The sequence below is a fragment of the Ammospiza nelsoni genome, chromosome Z (assembly GCF_027579445.1).
Source record: "Ammospiza nelsoni isolate bAmmNel1 chromosome Z, bAmmNel1.pri, whole genome shotgun sequence".
Classification (NCBI taxonomy): Eukaryota; Metazoa; Chordata; class Aves; order Passeriformes; family Passerellidae; genus Ammospiza; species Ammospiza nelsoni.
Genome location: NC_080669.1, coordinates 37,608,504 through 37,632,471, shown reverse-complemented (window position 1 = coordinate 37,632,471; position 23,968 = coordinate 37,608,504). Strand labels below are relative to the sequence as shown.

The 23,968-nt window shown below is 37.2% G+C and overlaps 1 protein-coding gene across 1 annotated transcript in view; it reads right to left on the bottom strand.

Annotated features, from left to right (window-relative positions):
• BNC2 (basonuclin zinc finger protein 2) overlaps nt 1-23,968 on the bottom strand; it is a 227,305-nt gene that overhangs the window by 11,095 nt on the left and 192,242 nt on the right. The window contains exon 4 of the mRNA XM_059492466.1: nt 10,687-12,653. Coding sequence (XP_059348449.1) covers nt 10,687-12,653 — 1,967 coding nt within the window. The remainder of the gene's footprint in view (nt 1-10,686; nt 12,654-23,968) is intronic.

The window sequence follows — 23,968 nt, the reverse complement described above, 5'->3', positions numbered from 1 at the left end:
CAGTTTATCATATTGCTGCCTACTGGCTGCCTACGTCCACAATAAACATGATGCTATCATTTACCTCTTTATTGAAGGCAATCCTTCTCTTGAAGGAGCACATTCTAATTACTTTGTAATGTTTTATGTCTTAAACATTTTGCAGCTCTGGACCTTGCCAACTGCTTCATGTCTACCATTGATTAATTACGGAATGTTTAATCAAAATTTAGAACCTAATGCAGTCATTTATGAACGCGCTGCAGTGCCAAGATAGTTAGGCTGCCGTCCCAAGCTTGGAGAGTGCTGGGTTCAAAATTAAATCCCAGAAATCTGGAAGATGCCAAAGATTTTACCTTGAGAGATTTGAGTTTAAAAATCTTAGTTCGGTTGATGAATGACAGGCACCCACTCAAAATGAAAGGTCTTTGTTGTATATGTATGTATGCTTGCATGTTCCTATCACATTTTTCTTCTTCTTCAAATGTCTTAATTTTTCTCTTTATGCCATTGTTGCTGCAGTTGCAGCCCCTTTACAAGCCTTCCTTGCTGCTAAAGCTCCTGCAAACACCAGTCAAGAGAGTGTAGTTTTGAAGTGGTTAAACGAGTGAAAAATAATTTGCAGGGACAAATACATAAGTTTTTTTTTAATGTGGATTTTTATGGTACTGTCATACAACCATTCACCGTTGAAGTTAAGTGTTTTTTTAATACCATTACTGAACTGCTGAAATGGATGCTAATATAGCTTGGAGTGCTAATGTCAAATCCTGGTAATAAAAAAGACAGACTGCTGAATGAAATAATTTCAAGTAAAAAATAGAACAAAAGTGCTCTCACTCTCGCTCTACACTTTTATTGAATTGGGACTGACTGAGCCAATTGCTTTAGAAGTCTGTAAAACACAATTACTAGTGAGCTGACTGACCCAGCAGTGCCCCTTCTGTGACAGAACAGACTAAAAAGGCTGCAGAATTAGAGCTGTTCCCCTATCTGGCTATCAGACCCGAGAGATATCCAGTGCAGGATCTGTTATCATTCCTGCCAGGGCCCCTCCTCATGAAATCTTGCTTCTCAGTCTTGCATAATACATAATATATATATTGTAGATATATCTGTGTGCATCTTCATCTTGAAACAAGGGCTCATTTACCATCTGAGAGGGAATCCAAGTTCTCTTTCTATCCATTGTACTTTTACATCCTTATCTAATAACATAATGTATGTCTTTCTTTCAGTACGCGCATCCACAGGCACACATACCTTTGGTTTATTTTTATTTCCGCATATTGTGTGTAAAACACAAAACTACAACCTAAGGTTTACAGGCAGCAAAATTAACTATGTCCCATTTGTATTTTCTGTTGTAAGTAACTGTAATTACTTTCTTTATTCCGGCATAACAAAGAAAAGGAGAGAGGGAGGAAGAGGGAAAGAAAGGGGAAAAAATGTATTGAACTGGAAATGTGAAACACTTTTCCCTAGTTAATAAAATAAGCAATAAAGTTTGTAAAGCACTGAAAAAAAATTCAGTAACATTGGAAATAACAACTTATAAATCCTATAATTTACATTTGGTGTTTTAGACTTATAGTTTGACACAGACATACAGCTTGGGACTTTCTTACCCCTCTTTGTTCAAAAGAAAAAAAAAAAAGAAAACCAAAGTGACATCAAAAAATATCTTCTTATTACAATCTTATTCTTTCCTTCTCTTCCTCTGCTTTCCCCACACAAAACAAACCATTTTACATTTATTCACAATGCCAACAAAGTCCTGCAATTCTTTCTCCTTTATGGGAGCATACATTTCTGGCAAATCTAAAACCCTTTCATTTCTCTTCCAGGTCCATTTATATGAAGCTTGAAGGTGCCTCATGGCAAGAATGTTAAATTATTTCTTAGACAGATCTTTTAAAGCAATGCTATTCAGGGCAAGCTTAAATATGAAATAGACTCTTAATTAAAAAAATAATTTAAAAAATAGTTTTCTTAGCACATGGTAAACTGCTCATTTAGAAGATGTTGCTGGAAAGCAGGAAACACTACAAAAAGCCTTGGATTTTTTTTTAGAAGCAGTGGGCTTAAACCTGTTGTCAGGAAATATCCAGTGTTTGCCATTAAAATTTTAACTTGCGATGAGCGATAAGAGGTATCTCACCTGAGATATTCCTATGTTACCTCAGGTCCCAAAAGACCATCTGAGGTACCTCTAGAGGTACCATTAGAGAACATTTTATGCGTACGTGCTGGACGTGAATAAGTGGTTTCTACTGAGGTACTACAGCATAGCATCACAAATACTGATACATGATGTGTGGCACTGCTTGCCTGACGAGACAAAGGATAGCAAACTTCTAGCACTGCTAGTCAGGATTAAGGGGTAGAAAAAGCTGTGCACAGTGTCTTGCAGTGCACTTGCAGTACCTACACAGTGCTCTCTTCCTTGACACTGTGGAGCACTTAATTCTCTTTCATAACTCTGTGTGTCTTCCTTCAGGATCATTCTGAGATAAGCAGTGGGCAGTGTTTTTAGCTTTACCATTAATATTTTTCAGTTGAACAGTATATTTCTGAAACTATAGGCTCTACTTCACAAATTTGCTTTTACTCCCTGTCATATTTGCTAATGACTAGCAGCTTGTATAATCATAAAAAAATGTTCCAGGTTTAGAAAAGTTGGATTTTGAGTTTTCTTTCCCCAGAGCCCATAAATTGACAACTGTTTTTGAGTAACATATTTTACTATGATGTATTTCAGTGGAAAATTCTCCTGTCTCACCTGCCTCAGTGGCTAAGATGTATTTTGTCAAAAAGCAATGGAATAGAAATCCAAATGATCTTTGTTTTAACATACTGATCACCTGCTACGTAATTCTACTTCTAAATACATTTTGAAATGTCAACCTCTATCTAGATATACTGATATAACTGGCACACTATCATTCAACAAAGTGTTATAACTATTTTGAGGCATCTACACATGGTAAATTTTCCCTCTTTCAGGTTTTTTTTTTTTTGTGTGTGTGTGTGTGCTTGCTTGTTTGCTTGTTTGTTTTCATTCATAAGACTTGCCTCACCAATTTTCTTACTCACATTAATTCGTATATGTCCCAACACAGTCACTCAGTTCATGTTCCAATGAATGAAACAGCTCAAATCTAGGGGAGAGAGCAGCATTGTCATTATGGGGAAAAGAAAATGGTCTCAGCTATTAATAAACTTTGGTCAGGGTATAAGAGCTGATGAAAAGTTTACCTCTTGAATTGATAGTTTCTCTTTTCAAACAGACATGCACAGCTGACAAATGAATGGATCATGATTGTATGTATGACAGCATTTACCTGCCTGTCTCTGTCCTTCACTGAAAGCTGTAAATCCAAAGGGCAGTAATAAATTTGTTTCCCTCACTGTTCATTATTTCTCCCCAGACTCCTGCACCTGAGAGTGTGCAGTGTCTTGTTCCACCCAGACTTTTGGATACAGCGTCCTGGTGTTATCTTCTATCTGTAAACTACAGCTTCTTTCACTGCAGCAGAAATCTTACAACCTTCTGCTCTTAAGTATAAAAGAACAGCTAGAGGCTTTCCCTGCAGGAACTTATGTAGGTAGATGTTTCATTTAACCCACTTCCAAAAGACTCTAGGGAAGATGGGACATCTTCATAAATGGGAAACAGCTTTAGATTTACTCAGATAAATGGAAAATAATTGTCTCCCACTCTCTGGAAAATTTGTGGTTCTTTCACTATTTTCTAGGAACCTAGGGGCAACCAGGATATTATGATAGGCTGTCATGTTCCCTGTCCTGTCTTCCCAGATAACCTCATTCACCAAACAGAAAACACACAGAATTTATGCAGGAAACTTGGACAAAACACATTAAACATTTACACTATTTGTCACAATAAATACCAGGCAAAAATATTGCTCAATGCATGTTCTGCTTTTGGCTAGTCTTTTCAATATTTTACTTATGCTTCCCACCTATGTTAATCCTGGTGTAGCAGTGTGTTTAAACAAACTTTTCAGGTCACTGAAAATATCTTGGCTCATTTGCAGTTCATATAAAAATGAGGCTTCTTGAACTGCATAAAAAACGGTATTCTCCCTCTCTTAGTGACATAATTTTGTATACCAAAGCAGCACAAGAAAATGTAGACAGCAAGTTGTTTTAAAAAACAACCACCACCTCCAATTCAAATCCCAAATAAATGACTGTATGTAGTTGGAAAAAACTCCCTCCACACCAGAACTGATGCTTCAATATTTGCTCACATAAGCAGACTCGTGCTTCAAATTTTTTATTTTCTTTTAAATTTAAAAATCTTATTTAAAATTGACTTAAACATCTTTTCAAGACATTTTTATATGCATTCTAGTTTTAATTCTGCTTCTTCTGTTCACATTGGTGAGTATGCAATATGACAGGCAGTCTGTGTTCAACATGACTACTCATGGAAGAGGTTAGATCAGTAGATCTCTGTTAGGGGTGGCACAAAATGTTTCTTTATGATACAGCTTCTCTTGGGTAAGGAAGAGTTATGTGAACATTAGCAATGACACATATCTTAGTGTCTCTGCAAGAGAAAACCTAATGGTTCATTCAATTGTATTGGATATGCAGCTAGTCTCTTTGTGAACTGCATCACAACCAGAAACAATAGTACAGGTATAAAATGTGTTTATATTTTTTAAAATGTATCAGATACAATTTTTGTCTCTTCACAGATGGTTCATCAAATACCCAGTGCCTTAAAACTGGATTTTCTTGTTCTAATTGGAGGAAATTCAAGTTGTATGTGACAGCTAATTATATTTGGGGAATTCAGTAATAATTATCATGGACAGATGCAAAGTCTTATATTTCTTGGAGCTAGAATTGAGAGCATTTATAGAAAACAGTTCTCTAAAAAGTTATTGGCAGAAGATTCCAAGCCCAGTAGGAAGATTGTGTCAAGGAGGTGATAACAGGAGGCAGGTAACAGATTTCTCACATCTTCACCTCCCTTGATAATGTTTGCAGTGGCTCATCGTAGGTAACTGATGTTAATTTATTCAAGCACACCTGTACAAGGGCCGGAAGTCAGGTAACCAGACAAAAAGTATCTCTCTGCTTTTTCCATACAGCTACCCAGAGGCCCATATCTGCACAAATTTAGTTCTGGAAACATCAGCAGATTTTAATAAACCACCTACAGATGTCTTGCTCCATACAAATCAAGGAGTTTACGTTTCTAAATCTGGACTGATTTAACTTGCAATCAAATGGCATGATCACACTTGGCATCAATAGTTGCCTCATATTTATTTATAAGTCACCCTGAGCAGATATTATTTTGTTTTAAAATTTATTCATGGGGCTCAATTACCTTTCCTATCTTGTGGAACACACACACATGCACGCACACACACATGCACGTGCATATGCATGCATGCTCAATTTTTGAGAAAACTTAAACCTAAATGACAAACCTGAGTAATGAATAGTCCTACTTAAGTAGCAGACAGACAAAATAAAAAGTTTTGGTTTGTTCTTCTGAACATGTACACTGAGAATTAATTTATTTTCCATACTTTGAGAGAAAGGAAAACATAGTCACCTATTGTTATTAATGTTGTATCCTAGCTTAAACCGCTTATTTAAACTGATTTTAATAGTGTCAATATTGATGTGCAATGAGGATTTAGCATGCATTAAGTCCAGCTGAGAAGATGGCTCTATTTCTCCTCCAAAGAAAAAAAAGTTTCTCAGCAAGACCTAATGAAGGCAAAAGGTCCACCTACCACCTGTTTCATCACTGTTTTTGACCATAAAATTCTTGGCTTTCATAGGTGAGAGACCAAAATGAAGCCAACCACTCTAAGTTGCACCTTTCACACCTGTACTTCAGACTTAGATGAAACTCTGGCATTGCTGTCCCCTTTGGTCAGGAAATAATTCTTCCCTCCTCCCATCCACAAGTGCCATCCACTGTTCAGGATCATTCTCTGAGCAGTTGTACCCTGTGCTGACTTCAAGGATTATCTACACCCATCTCTTTGTAAGGAAAACTCAGTGCGTGCTGGGATAAAACTCATACATGAGGCTGGGAAAGAGATCCCAGGGGAATCTGACTGTGGCCACTGGCCCTTTCTTCTCACTTGCAGGCAAGATCTTCTCTGACTCCAGAGAGAATTCAATCCACAATGGCAAATCATTCCATTCAAATGGTCAGTCCTCAAGGGACTGTATCTTCTTCCCATCTCTTTTCTGTTTAAAACGTTGCTTGAAAAGATGTCTTCCCACTCAAAAGGAGGCTTATGACATTGTTTCTAACAAAATTTTTAATATTGTCTCTTTTCCTATTTATTGTCTTTTTGCAACAAGACTTAGCCTGAACGTCATGTCTTCAGAAGAAAGGACATCTGAAGTAAATACAGGAACAGAAATGGATGAACAGCTATTCAGGAAGTGGTTGCTGAAGTATGGAAGAAAAAGTGGTTTACTCAAGTCTAGTGCTTCCAGGTAAAGAAGTCAGAAAGACTATTCTGAGGAAAAGACCAAAAAATCTAGGCATTAGGGGTGATTTAATGAGTGATGCTACTTGTAACTCAGAAGAATGATGAAAATAGGTGCTTTTAAAAATATCTAGGCTAAACAGAGCTTGACTATTGGAAGACAATACTGTTTAATTTTTAGAAGGGATAACAGAATTTCTAGGTCTTTGATAGTAAGGAAAAGAAGTCTTACTTTGCTTGCCTTCCTCCTGAATTGAAAAAAAAAAAATACACATGCAAAGTGGGACTCTAAAATCTTCTGGTGATCTTGACCATAATTTGCAAAGATTAGCACTGGTTAAAAAAAAGTGGATATTCCAACACTGCAGGCAGAAGGATATTGATGCATGTGTTGACCTTGGCAGGAATGATGCAGGAATGATAAAGATAGATTTGGTCAACCTTAGCACAAATCGCTACATGATGCTTTCTGCAAAGGCAGGGTTTGCAGCTCTGACACAGATAAAACCCCTCTGTTGTCCAAGCAGCACTGCTTTTTCTCCTGATGTGATATGCTACCTCTGGTAACAAGCAGTCTGTATCACAATTCCTGCTTTCCAAAGCCCCTTTTACAGCAGCTACACCTGCTGTAAACAATTTGGGGGTTTGTGTATGTACAAGGGGGAATATTTGATTAACCTTTGATTAACTAGAGTTGCATTGGTAAAGGACTTCAGACAAATCAGATGCCTCTAAAGGAAACAAAAATAATCAGCCAATGTTATCTATCTCTACTTAAACTTGTATTTTATTATAGAACATAGCTGGAGTTGTGAGTTTTAGATATCTAACTAGTTATACTGGGATAAACAATGTAACTAATATAATGCTAGTCATAGGCTTCATAAAATGACAAAAAAAAAAGGATAAAAACTTCACAAGACTGTAAGCTATGGAATAGCTAGAACTCTGATTTCATTACAGAGATAGTACTGGAAGTACTGAAAAAAAAATTCATTTTAATTTTTAAAGCAAAGACACTCGAGCTAATCAAAGATTATATGACTCATAGCACAAGCAAATCACAGAGACTTTTGTAATGAGTGCAAAATGGGACACAAATCCATTTCAAGTATTATCCATGAGTTATTATTGTGTGCTGTAGGTAGCTAACCCTTATTTCTCATACAGCAACTATTAGCAAAACACTCCTGAGTTTTTAAGTGAAATTGATTTAAGAGGCCAGAAGAAGTTCTCACTTTGCAATCCTATTAATCTAATTATCTAGTTATCTTTTTGGTGGTCTCCATAATCTGAAAAGCTGACAACTGCATATACTCCCTCTTAAGAAAAAAAAAAAAAAAAAGAGAGAAATATATATACTCAAAAGGATGATGAGAAAAAAATCTAAAACAAGTTTAATGGAAAAATTTTGGGGGTAATTAAACAGATTGCAAAAGACCTCCAAACAAACAAACAAACAAAACAAAGAAGCAAACAAACAAAAAATCACTCCCACAACAAAAACAAAAATACCCAACCCAAACACCCCCTAAAAAAGGGGGCAGGGGGAGAGAATACATTGATTTAATTTTTACTTCCTAGGTTTTTTTTTAACAAAACTGTCAGTTTTTGGACAAAGTATTAGAAAATGTTACTTAAATCTTTCATTTGCCTTCTTTGACATACTGTACATATACTTTCATTTCTGCACATTTCTAGACATTGCACTTCTAGATAAAAACGGATAGCCCAGGGAAGTTTTGTATATGTTTCTTGCTCAAGTATCTAAAAGAATTATCATGAACCATGAGAGAATTTCCTGGTTCTTTAATGGTATTTCCTGACTACTGTTATGAATTAAAACTGATACACAACTAATAAAAACTAGTAGGGCACACAAATTGTACCATGCATGCTCAGTTTTGAGGAAACTTAAACCTAAAAGACAAACCTGAGTAATGAATAATCCTACTTAAATAGCAGACAGACAAAATTAAAAGTTTTGTCTTTGAATTTTTGCATTACCTTTGAATTTTTTGAATTACAGAACCATTAAAGAATATAATATGCAAAAAAATGTCTTTTGTCCCAGGTGCAGCACATAACTGAATCATATTCTGAATGTTACTAATGGAATGATGTAAGAAGAGGGACTTGTCCATTACACAAGTCAAAATGATATGCAAATAATAATTTTATCTTTAAATTAGCAGCCTGCAATTTAAGACACTAAATCATTTTTTTATTTCATGTTTCTTTCAATAAGCTTAATACTAGTATCCTATGTATATCACAAAAAAATTCAAAATGTGCCCTATATACAGGTTCTTGTCTTGGAAAAATTTTACGCATGTCATCACAGTCACTCTTAGAATATCTAAAACTTTACTATGCTAACTTTATTACTACCTTGATCTTTCAGTGTATTACAGTTGAAATTTAATACACTGCATAAAGTTCCACATCCTAAAGCTAATCAACTCTTGTATCACATGCTCAATTCAAAGCTGTTTTGTGGAGTACATGACTGATTTTTCATAATTCATTTAAGGAAACAGACGGACTAAACCAAATTGTTGACTAACAAAGATTATAATTTCAGGAACTGAAAGGGGTTTCACACATCTAAGCTTAGCATAGATTTTGCCACTGATTCAAATACTTCCCTTGTCAAATTCAAGACTCATAAAACTTATCAGCACACAGCAAGAAATTGAGTCTTAATTTAGATCTACCTGCTTTGTATCCAGTAGTTTAACCTACTGAAATGCAAGCTTCCTAGATTGTGCCTCTTAGGTGTTTTGAACTTGTATTCTTATATTTGTTCATATTTTTCTGTTTAATGGATTTCATAAACGATAAGAGAAGACATGAGATATTTAGGGACAGTATTCTTCATCAAAATAGTGAATTTTGGCTCCTCAGTATCCTTAACACTAACTTGCTTTCATTTTAAAGGATGAGAAACATTCCCTTTCAAACACATCAATTTCAATGAAAAAAACAAAAACAAAACAGGAGCTGTGTATGAAATGTATAGCTAGTTTTAATTTCCTTCCTGTGTCTGCTGAATTTTTACAGCCTAATGAAAAAATATGAAATGTAAGTACAAGAAAAGAGGTGACCTAATTTCGCCATTACTCCATGAACCGGAGAGATTTTGTTATGTGACAGTATGATTATCAAATGAGAGAGTTGTTATCCACAAGTATGAAATACCTGTGTTATCCTATCACTTTGACAAATTCCAATTGTATTACATTCTCCTCAGGAATCAAAAAGAACAGTCTATAAAAAAACCAACCAAAAAACCTCCAAAACAAAACAACAAAACAACAAACCCTAAACCAAAGAGTTTATGAATCAGCTGCTTCTGTTTAAGCCCAACTGCTTTTGTATTGATGCAGCATAGCTCAGGCATGCTGTCATCTGAAGGGCCAGCAGAATATACCTTAATTGATCTTAAAAATATGTAGGGGAGTCTTTTCTCTCTGAATGAGCATAAGTTCCACTGGTGGAGAAGGCAGTTGCTCACAGGCAGAAAATAGTAATGTAATCTAAATTGCCATAGTGGATAGAGATGTGTGTAGGTTCTACTAAAGAAACAGACAATGATTTTCTTAATTCTTAATATTTACTTGTTCTCACTACAACATAGCGCCTAGTTTTAAAACTTAAAAATAGTAAAGAACAACCTTCTAACGCTTCTTGTTTGCTTTTGTATGACCCTATGAGGATGGAAATAATTCCACTCCTTTATTACCTCTCTCCATCTTTTCATTCAACCACCCATCCACCTTCACCCTCCTTCCCAGTTCTATGGTTTGATATGCATGCAATGGAGATATTTATATTGTATATAATTTACTATATTTACTTCTAATAGAAGATTTTCTTGTTTTAAATGTTACAGAAAGGAAAATAAATGTAATGAGGGCTGTAGCTTATAAACAGAAGTACAATACACATGTTCACAGGAATATAGAAAGTATAATGACATTTATTATCTAGGCAGTCACTTAAGACGATTGCCCAATATATACCATTCTGAATGCCAAGGAACAATGAAAATCTTAAAGTGATAAATCTCTTTCAATGTCATGGGAACACAATTGTCACTTGTCATTACTGTGCATCTCTCTATTTCTTCATATAGCCTAAACTGCCTATTCTTCCATAATTCAACACATTTAATAATGCAGAAAATCAATTAATATTTACTGACCTGTCTCTGCTTCTCCGTGATGGGAACGCGGCGTTACAGCCAGCAACTGTGCAGACATGCATCTCTTTTAAATGAACATTTCGGTAGTGAAGCTTCACACTGTAGGAACTCTTGAAACTTTTCTTGCAAACATAGCAGATCTTGGGGTCTGGACTGGAGCACATTTCACCTTCTGGCGAGAACTTCTGAGGGCTGCTGTAGTTGAATGTAGAAGCAAAACTTTCATGAAGAGCAGCCATACTGGCACTGCTTCCATTGTACAGTCCATATTGGCTCATATAGAACATATCATATGTAGGGTCTGTATACTCTTCCTTCACCTTAATGACATCCTGGTTGGAAGAGTCATTGTGGTTTTCATCAGGTCGGTCACTGTGCATCATAGATTTTTCACCAGGTTCATGGAGGCGATCATCGCTTTCCAGGGATTCTTCACACAATTTGGGCTCTGATGACTCTGACTCATTTTCGTAGTCTCTCTCATGCTCCTGGTCTTCTGATGTCATGCTGTCTGCCCTTCTTATGTCTGGTCTGGACATACATCTGCCTCTATCACTTTTGGAAAAGTCTTTAACAGACAGGCCTGGGCTCATTTCCTCCTGAGAATGGCAGTGATTGTCATGACCAATGTCATTCACCATTGCGCTCCTGTCATTCACCTCTTCATCTTCATCATCAAACTCATCAGCAGTGTCAATAACTTCCTTTTCAATTTTTACTGGCATGCTTGACTTCCTTGGCTTCTTCTTGGGGGCAAGATCTGCATTGGGCTCTGGGGTGGGCATCAACACTGAAGGTACGGATGACTCTGAAGGAGGAGGGGGATGCTGCTCCATGCCACTCACAGCTGGTATTATGGGACTGGTCGGGAGTGAGGTTGGAGGACTCACCATCTCTCCAGGAGTAAGCAAATTTCTGTAAAATGGAGGAACAGGTTGGACAGTCTTTAAAGCCGGGAAGACCAGCTGACTGGGAAGAGGGTTCTGTAGTACTGGGTCTAGAGGGGGAGTGGTAAACCCCATCGGTGGACGCCCAGGGCTTGTTAAAGTTAGGTTGGACTTTGTACTTGCTATGACAGGAGTGGCAGCACCTGATGTAGCACGAATTAGATCTTTGTCACGGTTATTCCTTAGCATAGGCATGTGGAGGCGGGGATTTGGGTTAGCACTGTGGCGATTGCGGCTTCTGAGAGAGCTGAAGACCATATTGCAGCCTTCAATAGTGCATCGATGCTTGATTTTCAGGTGCACAGCATTGTAGTGGATTTTAAGAGTACCTTTGTCGTAGAAAGTTTTGCCACATGCATTGCAAAACACTCTTCCTTTCCTGGAGGCTGACCCCATTCTCCTCATTCTGTGAATTCGGAATGAGCTTTTTGTGTGCTCCGTTTTCGATAAATCATTAACTGGTGTAGGTGTTTGAACAGGAGAGACACAGGCTGGCTCAGTTTTGGGCTCCACATTTGTGATGCTGGTCAAAGCATTCCTGCTGGATGCTTGCTCATTCTTGAAAGGTGTAGGGGAAACTTCAGATTCACTGCTCTCATTATATTCATTTTGGGTTGTAAGGCTTGGTTCACGGAGCCTCATTGCTGGCTGTTCCAGCAGGAGGCCATTTGGAGGCAGCCCCAGAAGTGGAGCAGAGACTGGATTTATGTACTGGAATGGAAGTAGGAATGCAAGGCTGTTTGGGATGTTTTCAAAATGATGAATGCTGGAAGGGTTGCTATTCTCCAGGTGAGCAAGGAGACTTGGGCTCCTGGTGCGATTATTGCTTTCAATAAAAGTCCTTATATCTGAATCTGTCTTTGAAGATGGCACAGCCACAGCCTGCCCTTCTTTTTCTTGAATTGCCATCAGCTCCACGATAGATTTCGTTTCTCCAAATCTCAGGAACTGCTGAAGGGTAATGATCTCTTCTTCCCTGGACATGATGGCCCAGCGGTCCAGCACCTTGCCTGCAGCATCCTAGAGGCCATATCAAAGAAACAACAAAGACAAAACACAAAGAAAAGCTTATTGATTCTGCATAATTATTGAAGAAGGTGCTCTGCAGCCTGAACATGAAACACTAAGCTCAAAAAACAAGATGCAAACAGTGTTAATAGAACTTGACCAAACAACACAAACTTTCCATCCATGCAAATACTGTAATTAGAGTCACAGTTAGAAAACCAGATTGAGTTTAACAGTGTCAGAGTACTGTTAGACCCTGGGACTCTGTGATCTAAAATACTTTCAGTACTTTTATTTTAAAAACAGCGATCTCTGTAGAATGCTACTGTTAGAATAAATTAGTAAAACATGAACTGTTGTGCACACCACTCTAAAATACAGAAAATTGTACCTTAATCATTATTAAATGGTAACACTATTAGGAAGAGCTAGATGAATACAATTGATAGAGTTGCTCCTTAAATATGAGCAGATATAAGACTGAACCATTTCATAAGAAACTTTGATGCAAGTGAAAATGTCTTGGAAACAGCACTTAACACTAGCACCTTAATGCCTTTTTTCCTGGACTATTACTGCCAATTGATTGCTTGCAAACTTGCAACCTTGGTATGGTTTAGACTTGAAAGATTACTTTTTTTGTTACCTTCTTATAAATGACAGTTAAAAATAGGTTAAAAAAGTAAGGATCTGATGGATGTAAATAGCATAAATGTGTAAAAATGTTGTCTCTTAACATTGCCTTCTGATAGCAAGGGAAAAATCCAGAGAGAATACACATCAGTAATCACAAGACTATCTGTTGTTAAATATACATTAAAAAGCATTTCACACTTTCATTTTTGCTAGTAAGCATGAGATTTGCCTGAAGGTAGGACTTAAAAATTCTGCAATGTAATGTCAGGCAATCCATTCAAGCAAGTATTGATAAAAACATATTAAAATACTTATATAATGAATGCATCATTTTATTGGCATCTTTCCTTTTGGGCAAATGCTGGACATAAAATTAGCACAGTAACTATAACCAACAAGAAATGTGGAAGACCATCAGACCAGAATTATTCCAATGCTTCCTCATGCATTAGACAGTTTGAAAGCCTTAGAAGACACACCACCATACTGCCTCTGATATTTTTACATCTTGAATCTCAGGTTCAGAATCTTACCTGAAGACTTTGGATTACACACTGGTGCAAAAATCATTAACTCTTGTTTGATTATGAAGTCTGAAGTACCTTTCTTCCCCTCCAGCCCCTTCACCCCCTGGATTTATTTTTTTATTTATTAAATTAATTAATTATTTTCAGTCTTCAGGTGATTGATAGTTCTCTTCCCTCACATTTCCTAGAGTACCAAAAATATAATTTTGCAATGTCAAATAATAAAGCATGTATTTAATTGATAAGAGTTGGTTTTATTATTTCAGTTTGAAAATGTTCAGTTCAGTTCACCTCTCTGGCTGATGTATGTTTCAGTACCTTAGAAATAACTACAAAATCTTTATAAATGCTTCACACATGAACTTTTACAGTCAAACACTGAAAGACAGTAAAACCCTCAACAGCAATTAACTTGGAAAATTTTACCCAGTTAACCCAGACGGAAAGCCCCAAAACCCATCTATGTGTAGAAAATGTTCATTCTGTATTTATGGTGATGAACAAAACATCATGATGCAGATGCTGGTTTTGGTTTGCCGCATTAGTATGGAAATGTGTTCACCTTTGAACACCCCTAAGCACAGTGGACATGTCTGATTTCTATGTCCTTACAGTTCTTGATGTAGCAGTATTTTACAGGCAGCCGGTACTATCTAACAGAAATCATCTGGAACATCAAATATCACCCCCAACAAGAAAAATAAGTGAAACAAAACCAAACCTAAATAAGGTGAGGGGTGGGAGGAAAAAACCACCAATGCCATAAAAAAAATTAAAGGACAGGTTCATATTTTAAAGCTCCAAAATTATATTTGCTTTTTCCCACCTAAATAACTTTAGCTACTTTCCCCTTGGGTAAGATCTAAAGTTTCTTAAAACTAATTCAACAACTTCCAACCAACCATAGCAGTTCAACATACGGGTAATTCCTACAAGGAGCTGCAAAACCAGATTTGAATCAGATTTTGATCTCCAGGCCTTCACTGTCATATCTGACCTCATCTATCTGCACACATTTCCCATCCCAAATGACAAATATTAATTCCTTCTAACTATAACTCCCATAGTTTAAAGAAGGAAATAACATTGTCTAATTTACAGCGCATTGAATTAGGATTCCTGTCTGCCAGCGGCGGCAGGCTGCTTTGTAATGTACTACTGCCACATTTTACGTTGGTTTTGTTTTCATTTGTAAATCAAGCTTATATAACAGATGGATGCTTTACAAAAAGCGATATATAAGTAATTAAAAGTTAATCACAGCTAGCACATCAATAACTCATGAGAATAGTAGGTAGAGATCCTGTAACAGACTCCCACACGTAAGGGGAAGGTGGTGTCACACAGTCTCTCCCTGATGGCAGCTCTCTGCCAGCTCTCTGCATACACAGAACAGGCAGGCAAGCCTATAAACGCAGGGGTTCCCTTTGTGCTTTCAGGGAATTACTCCACATCTTCACTGCCCAAAGCTGGCACTTAGCTAGATGAGTTACCTCTTCATGAGACACCATCACCCTTTGTTTCACTTTGTTTAAGAATTTACAAGGAGGAGCACCAGACCTTCAGCAGCTGCTCAGTCCCACTGATCAGAGAAACTGGCAGTTAAGGGTGTGACAGTCATGGGGGTACCCTTGCTGTCACAGAAAAAGCAGGGAACGAGCAAGTTGCTCTTAAATACTCCTTGTCTACTCCTACTAGCTATATCAAGCTTTATCTTTTTAATTTTCAGCAAGAAGTTTTCTGGCCTTTTTTACCCAACAAAAACAGAGAGAAATATGCAGATGCCTGTATTTCATAAAACCCTCACTGCTTATGGATACTGTCTAGCATATGCTTCAATATTTACACAGTGAAAACTTTCCATAAATCATTGTAAGCATGTATTATGCAAAACTAGATAAAGAGTGAATAGGAATGTCATTTTTTGATAAAACTTAAAATTAACAAAAAAAAAAAAAAACAAAACCTAACCATTATCCCATTTGAATTTAGCTATAACTAGCTAGGGATCTTTCTGTATATGGTAATACTTGATTAGAGGTTCAAGTCCTTTCTTACATGTAATCGATTTCTTGTTTCTTACAATCTCTCATGCTAAATTTTCTCCCCTAAGCCATTAAAGCATATCAACATTTAAATGCTTCATGACAAAAGGTTCCAATTTATATTACTTTTTTCAGCTCACAACTGATTAAGCCAAGCCTCCAGTGACAATGTGTACAAGGAACTCAGTGAGTACTGAGATATCACTGCATGCATACAGCTCTAAGTCAGGCAGGAGACAAGTAAGCCAAATCTGTACAGCATACACTAATGTTCTTCCTACTTGTCCAAACAGCCTTGCTTTGATTTTTAATTTAACACATTTGATTTTGTTTTATTTATTTATTTATCTATTAAATTTTATTTTACTGTTTAGATCTCTTTCTCACAATTTCAGTGGGAGAAAATCTTTTAATCTTTAAACTATATTAAACTGACCTCCAAAGATCCAGGGCATAACCCATAACCTTTTCTAACTCTAACCACACACCCAAGCCTATTTGAATAAACAGATCCACATATACACATGCGACATTAGATCTGTAAAGTAATGCCATGGTTTATCACCCTGAACCTGCCTCCTCAAGTTTGGTGACCATATGTTAGGAGGAAAGGTGTGTGTCAGGATATGATAGGGTATATTTTGGCTTAGACTTCTGTGTCTAGAAGAACACATGGTGGGATCAAGATGATTATCTTGAATGACAGAAACTACAAGAGAGGATGGACACAAAGATAATTCTAATTTTTAGGAGCTTAACTGGGAAGGGTTGTCAAAGTGAATTTTCTTTTCTTGAAGGCCTTCAGCCTTTAAATCTTTCAACTGAGCTTTAAAACCTCCCAGTTTAAAAACTGCCTATTTAGAAAATAAGGGCAGTCTACACAAGCATACGCCATAAACATACACTGTAAACGTGGAACTTCTATTATGAAAACAGTTGTTTTAAATTTAATTTTGTGTGAGAAGCTCCCATGACTGCATTACAGGCAGAAATTTTATATGTTTACACACAGAGAAACACATTGGTGCACATATACAACACTGACTTTTTGCAATTCTATGCTATCTTACTGATTCACTTAGAATAGGAAAAAACTGATATATACATCTGACTGGATACACAGTGAGAGATGCCCATACAAGGTTGAGATTAATAGAAAGGTTAAAAAATAAATGGCTCCTAAAACAAGTTTTATGTTCTGGGAGACACTCAAGGATTATTTTCAGGCCCTACTGTGATAACTTCTGAGAACCACTCAAAGTTGTTCAGAAAAAAGAAATAATTGCTAGGCTTCATATTTTAGTAAGTTTGCATATGCACCTAAACAGTGGATTTTGATGCATGACAATCAAGTTTCCTTGTTACAAAATATTGCATAAATACATGTTTGATTAAATTATTAGGCTAGCTCAGGGTATAGCCTGAATTTTTCAATTTTTCTTCTAAGGATATGTGTATTTTCTAGCTGATCTCAAAGAAACATTTTGAATGCAGCTGTAACAGTTGAAAAGCAGACTGAAATATATTAATTTGGTCATACTATAATTGCACAGGATGGTTTTAATTAGTGTGTAGACCAAAAAAAAAAAAATCCACATTTGTTTCTAATAAAGAAAAGCCTTCATAATTTCCATGATTTAGGGTTTGTTGTTTTTTGTTTGGCTGAATTTCCCAGAAGCATCTCTTTGCCTCACAATTAAATTTCAAGCTGCTACACTCTGGGTAGTCCTACTACTCCTGGGGTAAGAGTTACCAAAACTGTGCAGCACCACACCAACTCACATTAGTACAGATGGGACAGAGTACAACATTTCTAACTCATTTGACTAACTCCCACTGATCTCAGTAGGACCAAAGTAAGCCCTCTATCTAGTTTTCCATGGAAATATACACTCACACAGGCAATCAGATACACATTTTCTTGATAGGATTTTTTACCATGCTGAATCTCCCTCACCTTTGCTCCTGTAAACATGAAGAAAAGATGTGCATACTTGCTCACTGTGATTTCACATGTGCAACTAATATAAGATTTAACACACTAAGTCTGCAAAGAGGCATGGTTGAAATTTTTCCCCTCAGCTGTCACTTTTCATCCACCTCCCACCAGCCTCCCTTCACCAACAGGAACCGTATGAAAAAATGAATGTTTAAGTGTCAGCAGTCCTTTCCTTGAGTTATACTGCTGCAGCAGGAACAAACAGTGCAGCACTACTGAGTTCTCAGTCAATAATGGAAATCTTTATCTTTTGACTTCACTGCAGCCTCCATTTTGCTAGAACTGATAGATATTCTTCCCTTCTGGCACTCCCTTTCTCTTACCACTTTTTTGCCTTGCCACAAAGGCACAGGGTAGGCATAAGGATATCTCCTGCATGTACAGGAGAAGAGAAGGTGTCTGTGTCTCCCCAGAGTTTCACTAAGAATGACAGTGGCAGTGTGCGTTCAAACGAAGAGTAGCATGAAGGAGACTTTATTTACTTACATACATACATACATACATATACATACATACACACACACCCATATATACATTCACACCATATATGCTTACTTTGGTGCCAGGTTTGTAACAGTACATGCCCTGGTTCCTCTTTCTTGGCTACATCTCTTTATGCATTCAGCAGCAAAACACTTTGTGTTTTCATCAAAAGGACCCCTAAAGACCTTTGCAAACTTTATGAACTGATATTTTAGACACTGGGGCAAATCTGGCTGCGCTTTAGATCAAGAATAATTGCACCATAAACCTGGAGTAATTCCACAGACCATGCTGGAAAGTAATTTTGACCTAACTTAGCCCTGAAACAGTATGTGGAGCCAAATCTGTGTGAATACATAATGGGGGCGTACCACCATGGTGGAGCACAACAGCTGTGTAACAACGCACAGGAGCACTGCTCAACGGTTTTGGAGTGAAAGTGAGGAACACCATGTCCTGCTGAAACTGCAGATGAAACATAAGGCAGTGGAATGCAATAACCGCAGGGGAAACCTGGCCAGGACACCGCCGTTAACCACCCACACTCTCACTTAATGGCCTTCAGGGTCCTTATTGACCAAAAGTATGCAGGTCTTCTGTTTCATATCTTATCCCAAAGACGCATGCCAGGAGTGCAGATCCCTCCCTGCACAAGCAACCTGCTGGGGTGCTGGTTCTGGACTAAGCTGCCTGGAATGGTATGAAAACACCAGATCCTGAACACCTGATTCCTTTTAGGGACTGAGCTTACTCACAGTGTACCCCAATCCCAGGATGCCTTTTCATTTTTTGGGTTCATCAACCTTAAAATGCCCTTGAAATCATTGCCCTGAAAGAGGATGAGACTCTCATTTGCCAGCTGTAAACTAGCCACATGGATTGGGGGTAATGTCTCTTACTGATTCCAGAAAAACCCAGTAATTTGAACTCTTTCCCCTCTTCATTCACCTCTGCAACTCCAGTGAAATTATTAGGATGCAAGGACACTAGTTTTAAACGTTTGCTCTGATTTTCAAAATATATTGTTTGACTTGTGATAAAATATTCTCTTTGTTATGGATGATTATGGACCAGATAATATGTATATATGTATAATTCACAAGACAGGGAGTATTTTTTTTCCTGAGTAACACTGCACACAGTATTTTTATTTTTAAAATTATAATAGATCACTGTGGGGCTACAACGTATTTAATCACAACAGCTTGAGCTTTATTTAATCATAGGAAATACATCAAGTCTCTTTATATTTGGGTGCCAGACAACTTTTTTTTCACAGCAGATGTCTGTCCATACTTAGAGGAAAAAAATCTAAGCACAACCAGAGTCTGATACTCTTCTTGCATTTACTAGTTTTCACAGTGGTAAAACTGCTGTGGTTTAACCCCAGCTGCCCCACACAACACCACACAGCTGCTCACTCACTATTCCCTCTGTGAGTGAATAAAATAAAACATACTAATATTACTGGAAATGAAAAGGAAAGAGGAATAAAGCCCAAGAGGAAGAAGTGATCCACAATACAATTTCTCCCTGCCTGCTGCCTGATACCCAGACTGTCCCCAGGCAGGGACTGGCTCCTCCCAGCCTACTCCCCCAATTTATATATTGGGCATGATGTTCAAGGGTATGGAATGTAGCTTTGGCCAGTTCAGGCCACCTGTCCTGGCCATGCTCCCTCACAGCTTCTTGGGCACCTGGTTGCTGGCAGTGCACTGAGAAAGCTTTTGGTTTAGGGTAAGCACTACTTAGCAACAAATAGAAATCGCTGTTGTTCAAAAGATTCTCCTCCTAAATCCAAAAAAGAGCACTGCACCAGTACTAAGACAGTTAACTCTATCCCAGCCAAAGGTACAGGACAAGGTACTGTGATGTCAACAACATTTGCTTTGATTTACAGCTGTTGTGTTGATGACAAGTGTTAAAAGGCAGAAGATCCCACTATGTGATGACATAAGAACTCCTGTTAGCATGGATATAAATTGACACTTTGAGCTTTAAGAAGATCCAAAGCAATTTTTTAGCAGTTCTCCTAATCTCATTTATTTTGAAGAACCAGGGACATTTCCCAAGTATTTTGTCCTTCTAACCCCAAGAACTGAACAAAATTTCAAATGCCAACATTTATTCCCTTTACCATCTGTTCTGGTTGCGATGTCCAAAAGACTTTTGTAAATGGGAAACTAATGTGAGGTGAATATAGATACTTTATGAAATCTGCTCAAAATATTAAAATACTTTTAATGCACACTAAGGGTAAGCATTTGTTCTCAACATTCTTGAATTATTGAGTTGTTTATTTAAATTTCTTAAATGGCTTTGGAGTCCATAACTTTGGACCCAAAGTACAAAGAGTATTTTGATGCCTTTGCTTCTCTACAACTTGCTAGAGTGGAAAATTCATTGAAGTATCTGAAGAAGCTTTGCCACTAATTTGTGGCAAGTCACAGCGTGTTTGTCCTTAGGCCAACATGGCTACTAGAGGTAATTAAATCACCAAGCACATGGTGTATGTGCGTAAAATTTAAAGTGCATGAGGTGCTACGGGCACTTTTCAGATACCATGTAAACAGAGACACGAACATGGCAAGCCACTGAAATAATTTCAGCTACAAAATAATTTTAGAACACAGTTTTGCATGTAAATGCATTGGAAAGAATCATCATTCATATAACAATAGCATATGTAATACTGATTGATTTTAATTCTCACTTTCTACAATTTTTGCATATATATTTGACCATTTTGGTATGGTATATAAAAAATTTTGCCTTGATACTATCATTCACTAAAAATCACTTGTGCTTTTACTTTTTGCAAAACTCATTGAGAAGTAAAATTATATTTTCTCTGGTTTTCTGTGCTCTGGCAGTCTTTCAGTAAGTGTACTAAGCACTCTCCTAGCCTCAGTTTCACTAACACTGAAAGAATGACACATTGTTTTTATGAGAAACAGGAAATATTCACAAAGAGCACTCATAAGGTATTGTATTTGCAATACACACAGCCACAAGAGACACCCAGCCTCTTTTCAGCTGAGACTTTTCCCAGTGAGCTATGTGATAATATAAACAAATCGTGTCTGATATTCTTGCTCTACTAACATAGACTGCACCAAATGCACGGCAAGAAATCTAACCAGTCAAGTCAAATCAAATTATCAGTCGGTCCTTTCCTCACTTTAAATCTAAACTGACTAAAGCCAAAACCCTAACTGGAAAACATAACCAAGAAAGTTGAATCTTTCTGGGCTTGTCAATAAAACTTCCAGCTAAGTCAGTAAGAAATTTGCCTAACCAGGAGCATTGCAAGGAATTGAGAAGTTGTCCAAGGCCATAAACACTGGAATGAAAGTGCCAATGAGTTATACTCATAAACTGGATTTCATTACATGCTTGGTTTTCTGATTGAACCCAAATTGTGTCTCAATAAGGGGATTCAGCTGTACTATATGCAGGATATATGAATGGCAGCAGAATCAGGAGATTGATTTCCATCTTTACTATTCATTAGGGGACTATGCATTATTACTTGCAATATATACTACAAGACCTTAATGAGGCTTTTTCTCTTTTATTGCTTACAGAAAAAATTTACACCAATAAAACACAGGTGTGTCATAGGTGACAATGTGATGCAAAAGGGAGGCAGCAGGGTGCAAAGTGACAACAAAACGGCAAAGGTCACTGGAATATAAAAGGGCATGAAGCGAGCTATCAGTTTGAACCTATTAGAGGCAGTGAAATGCAAGAGAAAGTGGGGAAATTATATTACAGTGTACAAAGTAATAATAACTGTGCCTTCATGTCTTAATACCCTCTTGTCCCAGCAGTCCTGACTTTCTAGGCAGCCCACTTCTCCACATTAACAGTAGTCATTTGGAGAGCAGCAAACGTGCCATTAGAAGCACTTTTACAAGTGTATATTCATCCACCAATTAGCTTAATGTGGCTGCTTTCTGCATATTTTCTATCCAGGCTTGCACAAATCTTATTAATATTTCCCCCTAGCGCTTTGACAGATTACCTTGTCATTATGCATCCTGGAGCCTTTTAAACAATATGGGTAAACTACTGTTTGCGAGGTTAATGACAATTATCCCCTAATTACTGCATAAGTCACTCAGTCCACTTTATCTCATAGGCAGGGTTCTGCTCTGTGTATCTGCCATTGTGTCACTGTAAATGAATCTTGTATAGCTATGTTTATCTGTCGTTGCCTTGTAAATTACACTGACAGAAGAATGAACAAATTACTGTGTATCATCACTTAAATACAGCTTCTGATAAAAAAAATGTCCCACAAGCATAGCACTTGAATTTTACCCTGATCACAATTAGTAAACACATATTGAATGTTTTGGGAGATATATTAAGACATGGATGGGACACTGCGGTGGAAGGTTCTGAAGTGCTAAGTCTAAAAGCACTAAAACAGAAGAACTATGGAAAGCTACACTAGTAGTAATTTGATGATTATCTCCTGAGAACTCTTCTGTTAATTTAACAGTTGATAGATGAGCCTGTGATGTTTTTCAAACAATCTCATATTCAGGGCTGTGCTGAATTACACAATTTCTATTTCTATTGTTTCTGACCACAGCCACATGGGATACTTTTTTAGCTGAAAAATCCAAATAAATTTGGAAGAGAAGTAGCATTCATAAAACCACAAACAATGCTAATTTAATGCATGCATTTCAGAACAATATCTGCATCAGGAAAGGAACGGAGAGTTGGCAAATACCAACTTCCTTGTATATTCCATTTGTCTGAGGCAACTTTGATGACACAGTTAAGAGTACTCTATTGGTAGGACATTGCTGTGATCGTTATATTCCTCTCTGAGAAAGAAGGTTGAACTCGTTATTGTGCTTGATCCCTTCTCTAATTAAAGACATCTCAATGTCTTCAACCAGAAGTGCCTACATAGTAAGTGCTCAGAGATAAAATTAGCCTATGTTGAAGAACATTAAAACAGGAGCTACTTTTAAAAATAATGCCTCTTCCTATATTGGTCTTGGGAGGGTACCCTATTCATAGTCTTAGGAAACACAGTCCTTTGCAAACAGTACAATAAAGATTAGGCAGCTCCACTCTGTCTTGGGAAGGTCCTCCTTGAGTCAGAGAAAGCCTTTTAGTGCTGGCTTGTATTGCTGGCAAACGTGGTAATTGCACAGTGTTAGTAATGAGATTACACATTATACATTTTATCATATTTGGGGATACACTTTATGCACTTATACAACACAGCCACAAATAGCATAATGCTACAATTTTTGAAATTTGAAATTTATATGAGATTTGAAATTTATTTGTGATTTTGCCTTATATTTTGTATAGCTCCTCCTGTAGTAAACCTTGTCATTCTACACATGTACTAAAATATCCCCAGCACCAGCTCCTGACCAATGTGGTACAAAAAAAAAATCTGAAGTAAGGAAGACAACATGGAAATCGGAGCAGAATTATGATTCCTGAATGGTAGCAATATAAGATATTTTAAGCCCCTGTACATGAAAAAGAAAATGTCAGAGCTCTCCAAATATGGTGATTATTTACTGCAATTCAGGAGGTTATACCAACACTGAAAACCCTTTTATCAATGTAAAGTGTAAATTTCTTTTGTTGTATTAC